This window comes from Heteronotia binoei, chromosome 11, assembly GCF_032191835.1.
Source record: "Heteronotia binoei isolate CCM8104 ecotype False Entrance Well chromosome 11, APGP_CSIRO_Hbin_v1, whole genome shotgun sequence".
NCBI lineage: Eukaryota > Metazoa > Chordata > Lepidosauria > Squamata > Gekkonidae > Heteronotia > Heteronotia binoei.
The window spans coordinates 22,048,231-22,069,227 of NC_083233.1; the positions used below are offsets into that span (position 1 = coordinate 22,048,231).

Here is a 20,997-nt window from a genome sequence, read left to right on the forward strand (position 1 = left end):
GTCGCCGCTCGGCAGATTATCGGCATAGGGGCGGGGTGGGAGGAGCTGCTGGAGGGGGCGGTGTTATTAAGGACGTCGAGCGTTGATTGGAAGAGCATCGTAATTGGGCGTGGTCGGGGGGGTCTGCTGTCAGTAAGCAGTGCCGGTTTCGTGGAGTTTGTGTCTTTTTGCACGAGGCCGGCGAATTACTACGATTTCTTCCTGTTAGGAGGTAAGAGATGCTCGGGGGAAGGGGAAAGGATGGCACAGAAAGTTGCAGTCCTGCACTCACTTCGCTGGGAGCAAGTCCCGTTGAATACTCGGACTTATTGCCAAGTAGACAAGCCGAGGGGCATGATCGATGCTCCCTCTAAACTAGGGGTGGCCAAACTGGCTAGAAAGCCACATGTGGGTCTTTCACATATCTTGTGTAGCTCTCAAAGCCCCCACCGCCATATCAGCTGGCTTGGAGAAGCAGTCACTTGGAAAATGCATTTAAAGTGAGTTGCTTTCTTTCCACCTCTCCCTCCCCACATCTTCCTTCCTTCCAACATCTGATATTCATGTCTTACAGCTCTCAAACGTCTGACATATATTCTATGTGGCTCTTATGTTAAGCAAGTTTGACCACCCCTGCTCTAAACTGTGGAGTCTTGTGTTCGAAAATTCTACTTTGTGAGCTACTGGCATTAAAGTTGTGAGCCACTTGCATAAATTAGTTTGCTCTAGGGCCATTTTTCCTGAGCTGGAGGCTAAAAAATTGTGAGTTAGGCACACTAACTCAGCTTAGAGGGAACTCTGGTCATGATCTGTAATTGGCAGTTCTATGCGTAATGTGCCTGGGAGTAAATCAAAAAGCAAAGAGACAGTCCAGGTAATACCTGTTATTAGGACCAATCAGAACAACACGAGGCAGTGTGGAAGTTTTTGAATTTACTTTAGCTCTTCAGCAGGGTTGATGCTATAAGGTCTTATCTTAAAATCATGACCTTAGAAGTCTGCTGTCGTTATTTTTTTCTCTATTTGAGTTATTAATCTCCCTATCCTAGCTTCTGACAGGCTCTGAGTGATGTACAGGGACATAATGGTTGGTCCTAATAAAAGATAGTGTGTGTGTTTTGCTTCAGAGTTCAGACCAGCACGGAATCGGTGCTTTAAGTTGCATGCCTAGCCAGGAGTAACACCACTGAGGTTTTTTTTTTTTTTTTACATCTGATTACTGCATACAGATGAAAGCTGCATGTCAATCCTGAATAAAGCAGCCTGTATAAAACTCCCTCTGGTGTGGTGTAGTGGTTAGAGCATCAGTTTAGGATTTGGGATGACTTGGGAATCCTTTAGTGGACTGCAACAGCCTGCCTAGGGGACCTTGAGTCCATCACAGCCTCTTAGCCTAACCTACCCTCAGGATTGTTGTTGTGGAAATAAGTGGAGGAGGGGGGGAACATCTGCACAGCTGGCAACCAGAAACATTTTGTTTATTTGCTTCATTGATTTAATTTCCATTTCTCCCACAGTGAAGGCCTCAAGGGACTTACATCTTTCTCCTTTCCTCCATTTTATACACAATGGTTTATCCAGCAAAAGGAATGTAGTGGAGGAGGGGGGAAATAAGTGGAGGAGGGGGGAACAATTTGAGTCCCTGATCAAGGAAGTGGGATATAAACAAAAAATAGAGATAAGTATTTTTGCCTTTGGCCAAATGAGGGCAGGCTGCTCATTCTTCCTTCCTCTTGGCTCCCCCTTTGGGTTGCCACCTTTTCTCTTATGGAGTCTTCATACCTTTGACAGTTGACTGACGAGTGGTGGGTTAATGGATATATTTCTTTTTGCCCAGCACAGAGATGTGGTAAGAATTAAAACTGCTTAAATTTATGCCTCTTGCAAAGTTCGTTGCGGGTGGACGGGAGAGGCTTCCTAAAACATGCCTAGTGCTGCTATTAGTTCTAATTAAAATGGCACAGGAAAGGAAGTGAGCTTTCAGGTTCATCAGAATCTTTTGCCAGACTTCATTCAAAGGGGTAGGGAAGAAGAGAAAAAACAATGCTACTGGGCTCAAGAAATCCCCAGTTTGCAGACTGTTGTAGTCCAGATAGAACGGCCTACCTGTGCTTGGTGCAAAATCATCTTCAGTAATGATTGCCAGGAAGTATTTGGGGATCCCCTCCCCCCACTGCTACGTTCCTTTTGCTGCATAAACCATTGTGTATAAAATGGAGGAAAGGAGAAAGATGTAAGTCCTTTGAGGCCTTCACTGTGGGAGAAATGGAAATTAAATAAATGAAGCAAATAAACAAAATGTTTCTGGTTGCCAGCTGTGCAGATGTTCTAGGCACAGGAACCTCGGTGCTTGAAAAGATTGCTGACATGTGGTGGTTTATCGGTTTGGTTTTCTCTGTAAATAATCCTTTTACAGGCATTATTTTGCTGATTGGCACAGCTTGTGCAGAAGAGAACTGAGAGTTCTTTGTATGTTTGCTTCATGCAGGGATCGGAACCCAGAAAGGAACCTGAAGAGTTAATACTGCTCAGTAGCACTTTGCATCAGCTGCACAGTCCTCAGTCTCTCAAAATGGCCACAAGACTGAGACCTGTAAGTTATTTTCCTGAAAAATCTCATATGTCATGTTCATTTTATCATGGTAGGTTGGAAGTGTCATCTAGCATGGAATTAAGTTATGGAACTCATTGCTACCAGATGTGGTGACAGCTATGGGCATAGATTGCTTTAAAAGGAGATAATACAAAATAGTGGAACAAAAATCTATCCATGGCTATTAGGCATGAAGGCTTAATGGCACCTTCTTAGACCCAGAAGGCATGCCACTGAATTTCCAGTTTCTAGGGGGAAACAGTGGGGAAAGGAGTATTTTGCTCATGATCAATGTTCCCTCTAAGCTGAGTTAGTGTGAGTTAGCTCACAATTTTTTAGCCTCCAGCTCACACATTTTTGTTTCTGCTCAGACTCTAGAGCAAATTAATTTATGCAGTAGTTCACAACTTTAATGCCAGTAGTTCACAAAGTAGAATTTTTGCTCACAAGACTTCACAGACTAGAGGGAATGTTGCTCATGACTTTATCCCAGGAGCATGGCATAACTGTCGGGCATGGTGGACACTTGGTTCTTCGACACTGAGCCACCTTCTCTGATTTCCTGCCCATACACCTTCAGAACTCTTGAAAACAACCATCCAGATGACGGGGAAAGCAGGAAGAAGTAAGAACAACTCGCCCCAAAAACCACCCAACAAAGGGACAGCATTTTTCTCCCCAGATAACAATGGAGATGAGATGGAGGCCGAATCAACTCATGCAAACAAAATGGTGACAGTAGCAAACCTACTGGAGGGCACAAAACTGTGCCATTACCATACGGCTACTGCAGTCTTCTTTGCAAATTATAAAAGACTATAATGGACAAAATGGTAGTTCTTTTAAAGCTGCTAGCCGAACAATTGGACAACATAAAAACTACATTAACACAGATGTTTTGGAAAGCAGAAACCGCTTTAGATCTTTGACTCACTCTTCAAGAAGAAAATTGTGCAGTGCAAAGCAAAATACATTTTTAACAAGAGAAAGTCATCATCCTGGACAACTCCACATGGCAAGGTAATTTAAAATTTAGGGGTCTAATGGAAGATGCTGAAGAAACCATGGACTTGACAAAATTTATGGGAACCTGGCTGATGTATTAGTGATTGAGGAAGAGAATTGCTTAACAACTACTAAAGCTTACAGGATGGGCGTCAACCCCAACAGGAAATTTCCATCGGATATACTCATCTTATTCTCTGATCCCAGATGGAGGGAAAAGATTCTTGAGGTAGCAAGAACACATAAGCATTTGACTTTCCAAGATATGAACATTTTTGTCTGCCTGGACATTCTGCCAGAAGTTCTCCAAATCTGAAAACTCTTGAAACCAATGACTACTAGACTGCAAGAGGCAAGAATCAGATATAAATGGGTCACCTCAGAAGAACTGCTGGTTGTGCTAGGGTTGCCAAGTCCAATTCAAGAAATATCTGGGGACTTTGGAGGTGGAACCGGAGCCAGACTGTGACAGACATAATTGAACTCCAAAGGGAGTTCTGGCCATCACATTTAAAGGGACCACACACCTTTTAAATGCCTTCCCTCCACTGGAAATAATAAAGGATAGGGGCACCTTCTTTTGGGGCTCATAGAACTGGACCCCCATTTATATGAACATATGAAGCTGCCTTATACTGAATCAGACCCTTGGTCCATCAAAGTCAGTATTGTCTTCTCAGACTGGCAGTGGCTCTCCAGGGTCTCAAGCTGAGGTTTTTCACACCTATTTGCCTGGACCCTTTTTTGGAGATGCCAGGGATTGAACCTGGGACCTTCTGCTTCCCAAGCAGATGCTCTACCACTGAGCCACCGTCCCTCCCCGGTATTTGCTCTATGGTATTGTACAGTTTAGTTAGTGAAAGAGTATTTTTGCTAATTAAATCTGGGCAGGAAAGGGGAGTAGGGAGGGAGATATTGAAAGGGGAATCGGAGCTCTCGTAGTAATAAAAGTTTTTTCTTTTAGAAATTCCTTTTATTGGACAGGTCTAACAAATAAGAGTTCAGACTAAAGGGTGGCTTAAAATCTACGTGATTAGAAATTTGATAGTGTTCACAAAATATTTTTTTAGACTAATAGTATAACCAGCAGTACAAAATTAATAGTTTATAGATCAACTAGTTTGGGGAAACTTAAGGGATATGGGGCAGGCAGAAGGAGGGGGGCAGCTATAGTCACAAAGAGTATAAGTAAATGGTTAATTGTTTAGGAAGCACACAGTGTAAACAAAAATTAATGTTTGAAGCATGTTTATTGTTAATTATTATTTCATTTTGCTAACTAAGGAAGGAGATAAACCAAAGATGTCTGGATACAAAATAAAATCTCTACATGTACGTGGGCTAAATAACAAAGTGAAACAAAAAGAATTACTATTATTTTAAAATCTAAGATGGATATTTTACTACTACAGGAAACACACTTAAGGAATAACAGTAACCCATTTTCCAAAACCACACGGTTTTTGCACCAATACCAGGCATGTGGCACTTCCAAGGCACGAGGAATAACAACTTTACTAGCCAAATCTCTACATGTTTTCTGCAAAGAGGTAAGCTGTGACCCCCAGGGATGATATATCCCTGCGAAGGACACATTAAATGGACAAGCAGTTAACACTTGCTTTACTGTATGCTCCCTATTCTGCACAAGCACAGTTCATATATGAGATTCTTGACTAAAATAAAAATATTCCAAGGAGTCATGATCACTGGAGGGGACCTAAACTTAACTGTAGACTACCAATTACATAAATCCAACTATGCAAAACAAATATCAAAACAAAATAGAGCCAAAGTAGTTTTATATGATATATTAGGTAAACACTACTTATGTGGTAGTTGGAGGCATGCCCACCAGCTAGAATGTGATTACATGTATTCCCCCCCCATTTAATTCAGAAATAAGAATAGATAATATCCTGATTTCTAATGAACTAGCAGACATGTTTTAGAAATAAAAAATTGGTCCAACGATGTGGAGTGATTATGCTTAGGTAGACTGTACACTCAAGAGCCTTGATACAAGACTCAGAGATAAACATTGGCCACTGAACAAAATCAGTTTTATGGCATGATAACATCAGAGAGAAAATAACAGAAGAGATTAATACATTAACGACAATAAGAGTTGTGGTGTTGAGCCCCCAATCATATATGGGATGCTCTCAAAGCAGTGATTAGGGGAAAGTTGATAGCAGTGTCATCACACCTGAAGAAAGAAAAAAAAAATAACACAGTTAGATTGTTGATGGAAAGAATTAAAGATTTGGAACAACAACACAAGAGAACAGGAGAAAAAGTCTTATAAAAAATTACTAGCTGAATGTAAAATCATAGAAGCTAAAGAAACTTCCTCAATACAGAAAAAGCTGCTATTTACGAAACAGCAATTAAAAATCACACAAAACCTGGAAAAGCTTACTCTGGCATGTCAAAGAACAAAAGGCAGCGAAGAGAATCTTTACAATTAAAGATGACTCTGGAAAGCTTCACGTTAACTGTAGAAATGGTACGATGTATGGCAAGATATCATGAAAACTATACTCCACAACGTCACCAGATGAACATACAATCAAAAAGTTCCTGTGGGAAAATAAATATTTTAAAGCACTGTCCACAGCTATCAAACAGGTTTTAGATAAACAGATTGCTGAGCAAGAAATCCAGGAAGCCATCCAACAACTCAAACTAAACAAGGCTCCTGACAATGATGAATTTAGCCCTGATTTTTATAAAGTATTCAGATTAGCTTTGATTAAGCTCCTAAGTAACTTAGCCAATTACATTATGGATCACAATGCCATGCTACCATCATGGTTACTGGCTGGCTACTGTAGGTAACACGATGTTCCACAGGGCCTGCAAAGCGGCGCTCTTCCGCCAGGCATTTCTGAACTGAAATCTGTGGCAACGGATATTATACCATCTGACCCAAGCAGACACCAATTGGCCCACCTCGAATACACTATTGTGATCCTGGGACTTTTCCTTTAATAGGACAGCCAGTATCGACCGAAACATCAATATATTCCGTTACTAGATTGAAATAGCACCTGACATTGTTTTACGATACGTTTTATATATTTTATGTATGATGTGTTCTTATTTTTACGCTTGGCTTATATTAATATTGGTTTTTATGACCTTGAATGTGAGCTGCCCTGAGCCTGCCTCGGTGGGGAGGGCAGGATGTAAGTCTAATAAATAAATAAATAAATAAATACATTTTTTAAAAAAATGTTGGGCTACAATCATGCTTTGGTGCTGGTTTTGTGGCAGGTAAATGCAGGACAGACCTTCATAAATGACAGCCTCTTGTAGTGCCTGCCTTTCCCCTGAACACTACTTTCAAACTGTTAGGAGAGCCAGTTTGGTGTAGTGGTTAAGTGTGCGGACTCTTATCTGGGAGAACTGGGTTTGATTCCCCACTCCTCCACCTGCACCTGCTGGAATGGCCTTGGGTCAGCCATAGCTCTGGCAGAGGTTGCCCTTGAAAGGGCAGCTGCTGTGAGAGCTCTCTCCAGCCCCACCCACCTCACAGGGTGTCTGTTGTGGGGGATGGAGATAAAGGAGATTGTGAGCTGCTCTGAGACTCTGAGTGGAGGGCGGAATATAAATCCAATATCATCATCTTCTGCAGTCAAGCTACTTCTAAGTCTTTGAGAAGTAAGGTTTGCTGCTTTTTGTTTAGGGTCTCATCGGCATGAGCTCTTCTGTAATGTGATCCTTTTTTTCCCTAACAGCTGTGTGCGTGCCAAAACACCTCCTCGGTCAGTGCTGGATGTTTAGTCTCCTCAGCCCACTCATCTCTACCTTCTTATTCTTTGCAGGCCTCAAAGAAATGCACCGTAATAGGTGGCTCGGGATTCCTGGGTCAGCACCTGGTGGAGCGCCTTGTGGAGAAAGGCTACTCGGTCAATGTGTTTGATGTCCGGAAAGGCTTTGAGAATGACCAGGTGCAGTTCTTCTTGGGAGATCTCTGCAGCAAAGAGGTATGGGCCAAGCTGGATTGAGTGCAGAAGCCTGAAACACGCAAGCTGCGTCATAGATTTTTGGGAATGCTCGGCTCAAAGTCCATTGATTTGCTTGGAGTCGATCTGAGGAACTGGGGTTCCTAGTGAAAACCACATGTGCAGGTTGCTCAATTAGTTTTGCTTGGGCAAAGAGAGCTGGGGGACCCAGGTTTGAATCCCCCACAATGCCATGGAAGCTTGCTGGGCCAGTCACAACCTGCTAGCGCAGGGGCATCAAACTGATGAGGGCCGTATCTGACATAAATGAGACCTTGTCGGGCTGGGCCATGTGTGTCATGAAATGTAATGCCAGGTAACGGATACAGACAAACACAGTTAAATATTTTTTTAAAAAAACTTAAAAGATTAGCACTTTTGCAATATTTTGTTTAACAGCCTTGGATAACTGCCTCTTGCTCTGAATTATTGCATCAAAAACTGGAGACAATGTTTGTGCTATAACAATCTTGAGTATGCTGTTCAGATGATAATCACGTGTGTATCTGTAAGTTGCAAACCTACTTTTAATTTACTCTCGGGCCTGATAGGACCCCTCTGGGGGCCTGATCTGGCCCCCGGGCCACATGCTTGACATCCCTGTGCTAGCCTAACCTATCTGACAGGGTTGTTGGCGAAGAAAACATGGTGTAAGCTTTTTTGGGTCTTCACTGGGGAGATAAGTAGCATATAAATTTAGGAAGTGAAAGAAATAAAATAATATAAAGTCTGCATGATTCAGCCTTGTAAGTCTGTGCTTGTGTGTTAGACACATCATTTGAATGTCTAACAACATTCAATCTTATTGTGATTGGGGTGACCTCCTTGGTCTTGGGAAATGGTCTGAAATGTCCGAAAAGGAGGGCAGAATTGTTTAGAATCCCTTCTGACTGCTAAATGATCCCAAAGAAGATCCTACCCCTACCCTTCTTTTGTTTATTTCTTTAAAATATAGGTTGCACAACAATTGAATTGTTGATGTAGGAGCCAGAGGGAGCAATCTTGGGCAGGTCTACTCAGAAACAAATCCCATTTTATTTGATGGGCTTTACTCCCAGGAAAGCATTCTTATGGTTGCAGCCTTATTATCTTAATAAATGGTTGCCACTTAATATTAGGCAAATTACTTTTTTGGGTCTTCCTTCTCTCGTTCTTCTATAATTTGGCCATTCGTTTTGGCTGTTGTCGGTTCTCAAGTGCCTGGCTTCGGTGCTCAGAGTGATCTGGGTTTCTGCACAAAAGTTACCTTTCATCTGCATTTGCTTGCTCTGGCAGAAGAATGGCTTTGCAGCGGGGCAGCTAAGAGCTGGTTTGATGCCGTTTGACAACTGTTGCCGTTGCCACCGCATTGTGATCTTAACCATCTCCTCTGTATCCCCAGGATCTGCTTCCGGCATTGCACGGGGTGACTGTGGTATTTCACTGCGCATCACCAGCCCCTTCCAGCAACAACCGAGAACTTTTCTACAAGGTCAATTACTTAGGGACCAAAGTGGTCATTGAGGCTTGCAAAGAAGCTGGCATCCAGGTAAGGGCAGAGAAGTAAGTCTAAGGCACACAACAGGTGGAAGATGCTGAGTGAACTAACTTAACTCTGGTGTGTCTAGGTTGATCTTAAGCAGGTGTGTGTGGGTTTGTGCAACATCACTATTTATCTCTTGGATCTCTGCTCATTTTTTAGTCACTTTGTAGTGGCAGTGCACCCATAGAAACCCTGTGACACTATGTAGTGGCAATGTGTCCATAGAAACCTTGTGACCTGGAGCCCTAATAGAGTGGGGCAGGAATTGTTTTCCATCGCCAATGGGTAACTGTGCAAAATCCAGCAATCCAGAGTCATAGCTGTAGGGGAATCTGTGAGGGACTGCCCCCCCCCCACCTGCCCGGGATATCCCAGTCTCACCATCTTGAATTTTCACTTTAAAAAAAGGTAGATCTCACTCTTTCAAATATATAAGGGGAAAGGTGCTGGCACAATCCTACCCAGTGGTTCACTTAAGTTAACTTGTTTCTTCTTTCTGGTGGTCAGATCACTGAATGAAAAGGCATGGGAGTGACTGACAACCACAGCATTCATTTTTCCATTCTACTGCTGTCTTTTTCCCGATCAAAAACTTTTAAAGTATATTTGACTACCTGTGTTTTAATTTGGGCTGTTCTAACTTGCTTCAGACATTTGCAACCTCCACCGTTTTCCTTTAAGCTTCCCGGCCACAAATATCTGGCTTTGGGTCTGCAAACTGGGTTCCTGGTTCCCACCAAGTGGTCCACATCTTTCTACACCAGTTTGGTGTGTAGTGGTTAAGTGTTCGGACTCTTATCTGGGAGAACCGGGTTTGATTCCCCACTCCTCTACTTACAGCTGCTGGAATGGCCTTGGGTTAGCCATAGCTATTGTAGGAGTTGTCCTTGAAAGGGTAGCTGCTGTGAGAGCCCTCTCAGCCCCACCCACCTCACAGGGTGTCTGTTGTGGGGGGAGAAGATATAGGAGAATGTAAGCTGCTCTCAGTCTCTGATTCAGAGAGAAGGGCAGGTTATAAATCTGCAGTCGTCTTCTGTAAAGTGCCTGTTTTGTTTCTTTGTCCTGTGACAGAAACTGGTGTTGACCAGCAGTGCCAGCGTCGTCTTTGAGGGCACCGACATCAAGAATGGAACTGAAGATCTTCCGTACGCAAAGAAGCCCATAGACTACTATACGGAGACCAAGATTCTGCAGGAACAGGTGCCCATGTTTTCCCCTTGCTGTTGGGTGAATCAATGCTGTGCTGAGAAAGACGACTTGCTTAGCCGTTGCTTTCCATTCTTTAGTGACAAATGAACTCAAGAAAGCTCCATTAATATAACATTCTGCTGATCCTTCTGCATCAGGAAATAGGTCTTTGCTTCCAAATGCCAATGGCTTGCTGGCCAACCATCAGGGTCTTCCTCCAGGCTTACATGGTCCCTGGTTGTCAAGGGCCATTGTTGCACGCATGTTTTGTACCAGCACCACAATCCATTGCTTTTCCCCCTATGAACTATCTATGGCTGAGCTCTTAAAATTGAGAGGGACCACAAAAATAGGAAATCGGAGATGCTTGGGCAAGCCGGTGCAAAAACTGCAGGCAGGAAAATGGATTTGTTGGAAACATTTTTGTATTTAATCTTAGAATACCCCGACTGGATCTTCACAGTGTCCACTAAAAGTGATCCAGGCTGAGCCATAGTAATTCACAGTGCAGTCCTACACTGAGTTATATCCTTCTAAATTCACTGAGGTCATCTGGCTCAGAAAGGTAAAAGTTTAGGATTGCACTAGTAGTGATGTATTTGGCTGAGTAGGGATTTAAACACGGGACGGTTTTGTCTCTGTTTGCTGCACCGCACTGTATATTTCTCACACACACACACACACACACACACACACACACATACCCTCACCCAAACAAGAAAAGACTGGAGGAGGCAGCAGTGGAGCCAGAGACCTGCCTTCAGGGGTTCCTTTCTGTCCCTGGTCCCCAAGATGCTTTGCCTTGCCAAGGCGGTCCACTGATTCTCTGTCTCCTGCAGGAAGTTCTGAGTGCCAGTGATCCAGAGAGGAATTTCTTCACCGCCGCTATTCGCCCCCATGGCATCTTTGGCCCGCGGGATCCCCAGCTGGTTCCCATCCTTGTCCAGGCAGCCCGAAGTGGCAAGATGAAGTTCATGATTGGGTGAGCATGGCCCACGTCCCCGTTTAGGTCATGCACAATGTATTGCCTGGCTGGTTGCCCACATTTCAACAGAGTATAATGCAGCATTGGAGAATCGGATGTGTGCAGAAACACCCTGGGAAGCGGGTCCCTTAAAAACATAAGTCCCTGATGTCTAGCGTTGCTCTGATGTATGTAACAGACATGTGTCGATTAGCTGAGAAGAAAGGATGGGGAACTGAGGGACACCACAGTCAAATTGTAGGTTTGATATGCCCTCTTTTTTAATTTAATTTTTTTATTAATGGCTATTCAGAATCAAATTCAGCAAACCTTAAATAAACAAACAAACAACGTTATTCTACAATTCAAATATTTTGTCTGGAAATACAAAGCTAAATAAAACATATTTTCATGCAATACAATTAAAACATGATATCTGTACCGACTTAGAAATATATCATTGATTGGTATAAAGAGTTAGTTGGCAGTACTTTGTTTTGTATTAAAAATGTTATAACTGGGTACCAAGGTTGTATTAAGTTTTCCTCACATAATTAATGTAATAATTAATATAATATAAATAATATGATCCAATCTCTGCTCACAACCTGAGTTCGATCCCAGCAGAAGTTGGGTTCAGGTAGCCGGCTCGAGGTTGACTCAGCCTTCCATCCTTCCAAGGTCGGTAAAATGAGTACTCACCTTGCTGGAGGGAAAGTGTAGATGACTGGGGAAAGCAACGGCAAACCACCCTGTAAAAAAAAAGTCTCCCGTGAAAACATTGTGCTACAATGTCACCCCAGAGTTGGAAACGACTGGTGCTTACACAGGGGACTACCGTTACCTTTTTATATATAATTAAGAAGTATAAGATAAAGAAAATGCCAACTTACTATATGTATAAAATAATCCCAGTTCCTATTAAGCCAGCTTTTTTATCTTTCCATTTTATTGCAAATATGCCCTCTAAAAACAGAAGCGTCTTTACCGTTTCAAGCTGAGGGATTTGCTTGTTGGTTTGATAATCGAGCTCTGGAACTATGAAGTTTGGACTCTGATTACATTTTCAGGAGGTCAAACGAACACAAGCAGAAACTTCAGCAAGAAAGTACTTTCCGAAGCACACAATGGTTAATAGTTTCTTGGAATTGTTCTCCCTTTGTGACCCTGTAAATTTGTTGGCGTTCATTGTAACATGCTGTAACTGCAGGCACTGGATGAGATGGTTTGCCCGGGGAGCAAATGAGCTGGCCTGAGTCTCCTGAAGTTGGGGGTGACAAGGTAAAAGTCGGTTGAATTAGTGGAGGGCCTGCATCTTCCTTTTTGTCACCTTGCGTGAAAAGAGTGGGGACTTGACTGCTTGCCTCTGTGGTCCAGAGCTTGGTTCTTGTTAGATGGCTTTAATATGAGCCCCTTCTTCTTTTTCTGGGCAGAGATGGGAAGAACTTGGTGGATTTTACATTTGTGGAAAACGTGGTCCATGGACACATACTGGCTGCCGAGCGACTTCAGAAAGACTCTTCCATTTGTGGAAAGGTGAGGCCACCTTTTTTGTTTGACAGAGAAGAAGAAGATATTGCATTTATACCCCACTCTTACTCCGAATCTCAGAGCAGCTCACAATCTCCTTTACCCTCCTCCCCCACAATAGACACCCTGTGAGGTAGCTTGGGCTGAGAGGGCTCTCACAGCAGCTGCCCTTTCAAGGACAACTCTGAGATAGCTGTGGCTAACCCAAGGCCATTCCAGCAGGTGCAAGTGGAGGAGTGGGGAATCAAACCCGGTTCTCCCAGATAAGAGCCCATGCACTTAACCACTACACCAAACTGGCTCTCATAGTGAGTGGCACTTACGAGCTACCTCACTAATGCTTCAGGGTGTCCTTTGAGTCTTCGTGTTCTGCAAGGAGGAGCTATAGCAGCAGTCCTCATCCTTTGGGAGTCTGCAGGCATCTTTGGAATTCTGAGACAGGGTGGCAGATACCACAACAAGATGGCTGCCATAGTAGGTGGAGTCAAGCACACTTACACAAGAGGAGGGGGGTACATAAACACACACAGAGAAGAAGTCCAGATTGGGGATAACACACACAGACGAAGGTGACCGATGTCAGAAAGAGAAGATTAAACACATGGACAGAGAAGGAGACAAAGTGGGGATAACACGGAGAGAGAAGACCAAAGGGAAATAATGCACACAGACACACAAAGAAGACAACTACGAGATAAACACACGCATACACAAGGAGGGAAAGGGGAGAATAACACACATGCAGAGAAAAGGCAGCCGACATAGGATAAAACACACAGGACTTGTCAAAAGGAAAAGTTGAGGATGAGATACACATGCTAAGATCATGGGTGAAAAAAGGAGGATAGAACATACAAAATTGTTTTGCCTTTCACTGTGGCCTCACCTACTTTCCTTAAGCACATGGTACGTCCCTGAGGAAGTGTCTATAGGTCTCACAGTGCCCACCAGTACCATGTTGAGGAACGCTGGACCATGGCAAAGAACATGATTTGCTTGCAAAATATGTCATTTCTGCCAACTCCAGGATTTTGGAGAGCAGGTTCAGAGAGACCTTCCTCTGCCTGAGACCCTGGAGAGCAGCTGCCAGTTAGAGTAGACAATACTGAGCTAAATTATCTGACTCAAGTCTGGCAGCTTCAGCTGCTAAAAACTGTTGGCTTGCAAGGCTTGGAATGCGTTCTTCCTGCTAAATATTCGCCAAGCAGAAAAGCAAAGTGTTGAATTTGTTAATCACCACCCCATCCCCATCCATCCATGTCCATCGCTTTGTGTTTTTTTCTCACAGGCGTTCCACATCACGAACGATGAGCCGATCCCCTTCTGGGAATTCATGTCTCGGATCCTGACGGGCCTGAATTATGATGCCCCCAAGTACCGCATCCCCTACTGGCTGGCTTATTACCTGGCCCTCCTTCTATCCCTAATTGTGTCACTGCTCAGCCCCTTCATCACTATCAACCCCACCTTCACCCCCATGCGGGTGGCGCTTGCTGGCACGTTCCACTACTACAGCTGTGCCCAAGCCAAGAGGGACATGGGCTACAAGCCCCTGGTCAGCCTGGACGAAGCGGTGGCAATAACCGTTCAGAGCTACCCGCACCTCCGCCGTGCCAAGTAGCTATCAAAGACCTAAGAGTGCACCAACAGAATATTTGGCCTCTACTTTGGAGGCCACCATCTGAAATGACTTTCTACCATGAATTGCCTGTGATTGATTTACTGTGACCAGCATTTCACAAACTGTGACTACCCTGGTGGAGGTTCAATTACCGTAAACCTGCAGCTTCACCAGCTACCAGCCTCTCTGTCATGTCTGGGTGCTTTTCTGCTCTGTGTATACCTTGCCTTTTCAGAGGGCAGATGTAGTTTCTTTCTCTTGCTCTGTTTGGGGTTGGCACTATACCTTTCCCTTCCAGAACTGCAAGGTTGCTCTTGGAGCAAAAGGGTTTGCCAGATGCCACAGGTAGGTATCCACTTCGTTTTCATGTCAGCCACTGCAGGGAAACTACAGGGCCTCTGGCCTAAATCAGTAGGATCATTCTGCCTGAAATGTTGACTCTATGAGAACTTTGTCTGGCGACCAAGAAGATTAACGAGGGTTATCCATGTAACAAACAAAAAAAATGACCTTGGGTGAAGTCTCTCAAATAAAAATGTGAAGCCCTATTTTGTTTTTTCCTTGGATGTGACTTGCTGTAAATGGGCTTCTGCTTTTCAGAAACATATAAACAGTGTTCCCTCTAAGCTGAATTGGTGTGAGCCAGTTCACAATTTTTAAGCCTCTGGCTCACACATTTTTGTCTTAGCTCAGGACAAATGGCCCCAGAGCAAACTAATTTATGCAGTAGCTCACAACCTTCATGCCAGTAGCTCACGAAGCAGAATTTTTGCTCACAAGATTCCACAGCTTAGAGGAAACAGCGTTAACCCACCAATTGCAGTTTAGTTGCAGAGTGGTCTTTTTGTTGCAAGGAGAGCTGTGATCCTCCTGTGTTAGGACTCCATTCCTCTTCACTATGATTCAGTGGGAAGAGCCTGCATATTAACCTTGATTCGTAGCATGGGTTTGCATGATACATGTCAAGATCTGTCAGACTCACAGCAGGAATCCTGGCTTCTCCCAGCTTCTTGCCTGACTGAGCGATTAAGCTCTGTATGAAGTAATTGGGATAATTGGGGCATGCTGGTTAGACGCCAGTCCCAATGCTGTGGCTTTCCTCGAATTCTCCCTGTTGCATGGAACCAGTGTGGGAAAGGCAGGACTCTGTTTGTGAAGAGCAATTCTCTGCAGTCCAGCATCTTGGTACTGACGTTTGATTGTTATTCTGTCTTTCAAGTTTTCTGCTCCAAGGTCCTAAGCTAGATAAGATGCTGGCAGATTCCTGAGAGGAAATCCCCAGCTCCTTTAAAAAAAAAAAAAAATCAATAGCAACTGCACAAGGCTTGGATTCAGGTGAGAATTTAAACGATTTTAAAAAATGAAGCCTAGTCTACTTACCTGTTCTTTCCATGAAGTTACCAGCAATTCCTAGAGCTACCTTTTGTTACTTGTGGGTAGCTCTAAGAACAGCCAGGAACTGTATGGTAAGAACTTCCTGTAAGGGGACAAGGCCTTCTTGTTTTTAATTCATCTGCCGCTTCCAGCAATGGTGGCCTACAGGACCCACCCCCACCAGTGGCTTGGCAGCCCTCCTTCCACCACTGGACAGGTTCATCCACTGAAACTAACCCATGTACACACATTGTTAATGTGGGCATAAAGGGATTCTTTCTCTCTAGGGCTAGCTGGTTGAGCGGAATGACCGTCTGGGAAAGGGACCTCTGGTCCCTGCACAGCAGCTCATAGCTTTTCAAAATGGTGGGGAAATCTGATCTCTGGTCTCCCAGCATTTCCCCTAGTTCGCAGTTGGCTGCTGAGTTCTTGGTTAAGAATTTGGGACTAAAGTCTCTGTACCCTAGTTCCAGGTGGGCAGCCATGTTGGTCTGAAGCAGCAGAATAACGTAGGAGCCCAGTAGCATTCTGAATAAAACTTTGTTGGTCTTAAAAGTGCTACTGGACTCCTACTTAGTCTCTGTGCCCTGTTAGGGTTGCCAGGTCCTCCCAGGCCACCAACAGGGGATGAAGGGGTAGAGTTGCCAGATCCAGGTTAGGAAACTCCTGGAGATGGAGCTTGGGGAGGACAGGGACCTCAGTGGGTTAAAATGCCATTAAGCCCACTCTGCATTGGATCCTTTTTCTTGAGTGGAATTTATCTCTGTAGTCTGGAGAACAGCTGTAACCCTAGGGGATCCCCAGGTCCTACCTGGAGGCTGGCATCCCCATCTGGCAGTAGCAAAACTAGCAGCCATAGAGAGCCAACATAATGTAGGTACTAGACTAGAGTGTAGGATTAGGACCTGGATATCCATGTTCAAATTTGCATGCTGCTATTAAGGTTGCCAGATCCAGATTGGGAAACTCCTAGAGAATTAGGGATGGAGTCTGAGAAGGACAGGGCTGTCAGGAGGGTTCAATGCCATGGAGTCCACCCTCCAAAAGCATCCATTTACTTCAGGAGAACTGATCTTTGCTGAGGAGATGAGGAGAATGAAGCAGGCTGCTTTGGCTCTGCACTGGGGAGAAAAGTAGGGAATAAATGGAGATAAACGGTAATTCCAGGAGATCCCCAGGTCCCACCTGGAGACTTAGCATCCCTTGCTACTATGAAAGCTTGCTTGGGCCAGTCACACCCCCTCAGCCTAACCTGCCTGTCATGAATCTGGGTCCCTGTGTTATGACTAATGTGCTTCTCTCCTCTGCTTCACCTTGAAACTGGCCTCTGAGCAACCGTTCTTTTTCCCACTTGGAGGCCTAAGGCCTTGCTGGGATTATCCCTGTGGGCCTACATTTCCCAGGCACCCTCCACGCCTGAGGTAGGACCTGGTGAAACTGAAGGGAAAAGGAAGGCCAATCATCAAGGAGACTGGGCCATGAGAGAAATAATATAAGGCCCCTGCGAAGATGGAAGGTGGTTTTTGCCTGGGAACTGAGTGGCAGAGAAGTAGCTACATAGGGGTTGCCAGCCTCCCCGGGGGGGGGGGGGTGTGTGTGTGGAGATCTCCTGCTTTAACAACTGATCTCCAGCTGGCTGAGATCAGCTTCCCTGGAGAAAATGGCTGCTTTGAAGGGTGGACACTATGGCATTGTACCTCCCCTCCTCAAACCCTGCCATCTCCTGGATCTACTCCCAAAGCCTCCAGATATTTTTCAACCCAGACCTGGCAACCCTAGGCTACCAGCAGGAGAAGATTCCTCCTCATCCAAGGAATGACTTGCACCCTGGAAGAGATGGGTACGTTGAGGGCCGCTGAGGCAGCCATATTAGAAGGCTATTTTTTCCTCCTGCCAGCTAGTTAATAGATCGATTTTGGTTGTTGAAAATGTGTCCTGTTAAAACTGTTCACACCTGCTTTTGTGCCTCCCCCCCCCCTACCCCGGGTAATAACCTGCTTTGGTAATAACCCACTTTGTTCAATACAGCAGTTTGTTTTAATTTGCCTTTTCCTCACGCCTCAGGCTCAACCATTCCTCTGGCAATGCCCTGCCCAGCAGAGGAGTAATGCTTGCAAGAGGAAAGGGAGGGAGGGGATATTCCTGGCCATCCCAGAGTGGTAGCAGCCAAACATGGCTCTTGCCAGCTCCATTGCTGAAGAGGGGAGAGGTATATGTGTGTAGCTATAAGGCTCCTGGGAGAGGGCACACATCTTAGACAAACTCCTATGTGCCCCCCACCCATACCTGCAGCACTACCTCACAGGGTTGTTGTGACTGTAGAACAGAGATGAGGAGAATGAAGTGGGCTGCTTTGGCTCTGCACCGGGGAGAAAGGTAGGGAATAAATAAAGAATAGCCCTTGGGTTGTAGTTTACTACTTAGGTGGGTTCGGGTTGTGCTACCCATACTGCTGGGACACAAGTCAGCCCCCAAAGAGTAGATTTGGTAGGACCTGCTGCTAGTTTGTATGCTTCCCCTTCCACATGCACACCTGCCTCTTTCCATGCATTTTTAGCATGCTTTTTTCCTTGAAAGAACAAAAAAACAATGCGTTTAAGGAGTGCTTATGCATGGAAAGAGGCAGGTTTGCATGTGGAAGGGGAAGCATACAAACTAGCAGCAGGTCCTTCCAAATCTACTCTTTGGGGGCTGACTTGTGTCCCAGCAGTACATCAAAAAAACTAAGATCATGGCATCTGGCCCCATCACACCTTGGCAAATGGAAGGGGAAGACATGGAAGTAGTGACAGACTTCACATTTCTGGAATCCAAGATCACTGCAGATGGTGACTGTAGCCATAAAATCAAAAGACGTTTGCTCCTTGGGAGGACGGCTATTTATTTTTATTTTATTTTATTCGATTTATATCCCGCCCTACCCCACCAAGGTGGGCTCAGGGTGGCTCACAACATAAAAAGCTAACAAAAATCAGTTTAAAATACATTAATAATTATATAATAAAATACATAAAAACACATAAAACTCACTTCAATATGTACTATGCTACCTTTCCTTAAATCAATTCTTCAATATTTCAGTATTCAATAATCTGATGTTCGAGATTTGAATATTCAGGCATTCCGATAACAATTAATTATATGCCAACCGGAAGAGGGCTGTTTTGCAGGCCCTGCGGAACTGTTCAAGGCTCCGCAGGGCCCTCACCTCCTCCGGGAGCTGATTCCACCAACAGGGAGCTGCAATCGAAAAGGCCCTGTCTCTGATCGCTTTCAGACGGGCCTCCTTTGGCCCAGGGATTATAAGGAGGTTCTGAGACCCTGATCTCAGCACTCTCTGGGGAACATGTGGGGAGAGACGGTCCCTAAGGTAGGCAGGTCCCAGGCCATAAAGGGCTTTAAAGGTCATAACCAGCACCTTGTACCGAACTCGGTATGTTATCGGCAGCCAGTGCAGTCCCCGAAGTCCCGGCTGAATGTGCTCCCACCTAGGGAGCCCTAACAGCAGCCGGGCAGCGGCATTCTGCACTAGCTGCAACTTCCGGGTTCGGAACCTAGGCGAACCTATGGGGAACCTAGGCAGTATAATAAAAAGTAGAGACATCACCCTGCCAACAAAAGTCCGTATAGTCAAAGCAATGGTATTCCCAGTAGTAATGTATGGCTGTGAGAGCTGGACCATAAGGAAGGCAGAGCACAGAATAATAGATGCTTTTGAGATGTGGTGCTGGAAAAGAATCTTGAGAGTCCCTTGGACTGCAGGAAGATCAAATCAGTCAGTCCTAAGGGAAATCAACCCAGACTGTTCACTGGAAGGTCAGATGCTGAAGCTCAAATACTTTGGCCACCAAATGAGAAGGGAGCACTCTCTGCAGAAGTTCCTGATGCTGGGAAAGACAGAAGGCAAAAGAAGAAGGGGACAGCAAAAGATGAGATGGCTGGACAGCGTTACTGATGTAACAAACACGAATTTGAGCAGACTTCGGAGGATGGTGGAAGACAGGAGGACCTGGCGTGACTTTGTCCATGGAGTGCAAAGAGTCGGACTCGACTGTGCGACTGAACAACAACATGCTAACTTTAAAACATTGTGACACAAAGTAACATAGAAGTTGCAGGTAGACATCTACTTTCCCCACCCATATCTTTTTTTGGGGGGGGGGGGAATGTGCCCAAGGAAGAGTTTTGAAGAACTTGAATTGCTTGCACCCTGTTTTATGCCATTTTGGTTGACCCTAATCAAAAAGGTATTATGTGGCTTTTGTTTCTGAAAATGCCTCTTGGCTAAGGAGTGCTTTGGCTAACCTTAAAAACTTAAGGCCATAAAATAACACAGGGTTAAGGGCACTGAAGCCAATTTCATTACAGTGACGTCATGTGTGTCCTACCTTAGCCTGAGAAACTTCAGCCTGAACAGCAGTCCTCCAACTTAAGTGGCTCTTTTCACTGGAGGGAGAGCCACAAACTGAAGGAAGGCTGCTTAGCTTGGAAGAAGGATTGAAATTTTGCTCAGCGGAAGGTAAGGTCTTGCGCCAACTTAACTTTCTGTTGGATTGTGGTTTTAGGGAGTAAGGTACTACAACCAGCTACTGTCCTCAGATTGTCACCAGCCTGCTGTTCCTCTGCTGAAGGTGACTTGCCTGGCATCAACCCAAGCTGTCCCTTTTTTGATCATAATTCTCACCCTATGGAATGGCTGAAAGGGGTGACACCTCTAGAATTTTTCAGAGGAGTTGCGAGCCTCTTTTATTTCCTAGTGCTTTTAATTGATTGTCGTCTGACGGTATTTGATGCGGAGGGGAATAATTGGTAGTTTTCTTGTAGTATTTTTTAAATTGTGGATTCGTAAGCTGCCTTGAGCCAAAAAGGAAAAGTGGGGTATGCATATTTTAATGAATAAATCATTGTGGCTGCAGAGGAGTAGATGACCCAAAGCATTTGGAGCGGGGGTTGCAGACTTCCTGTGTCTGAGCACAGCAAATGCACCACTGACAATACAACCGTGTCTGAACGGTTTAAGTTTTGCGTTTACATAAGAAGCCCAAAGGAAATAAGCACTTAAAGCCTCTTTGTGACAACTGCTAAGCTGTCAAGTTCTGCCTCTAGATGGTGCTCAGTAGCCAGCCACAGCTGTGGATTTTTCCTGTGAACAATTTGCGTAACGCCAACGGGTTCGGGAGTGAAGCATTTCCTTGCACAGAGTGCTCCAGT

At 44.7% G+C, this 20,997-nt stretch overlaps 1 protein-coding gene across 1 annotated transcript; it reads left to right on the top strand.

Annotated features, from left to right (window-relative positions):
- The first annotated feature begins 18 nt into the window (after positions 1–18).
- NSDHL (NAD(P) dependent steroid dehydrogenase-like) lies at positions 19–14,960 on the top strand. Its single transcript, XM_060249709.1, has 8 exons — positions 19–211; positions 2,468–2,572; positions 7,408–7,569; positions 8,969–9,115; positions 10,181–10,309; positions 11,137–11,279; positions 12,695–12,797; positions 14,080–14,960. The coding sequence occupies exons 2-8, from the start codon at positions 2,552–2,554 to the stop codon at positions 14,410–14,412; spliced, it is 1,038 nt and encodes a 345-aa protein (XP_060105692.1). The 5' UTR covers positions 19–211; positions 2,468–2,551; the 3' UTR covers positions 14,413–14,960.
- The last annotated feature ends 6,037 nt before the right edge of the window (positions 14,961–20,997 follow it).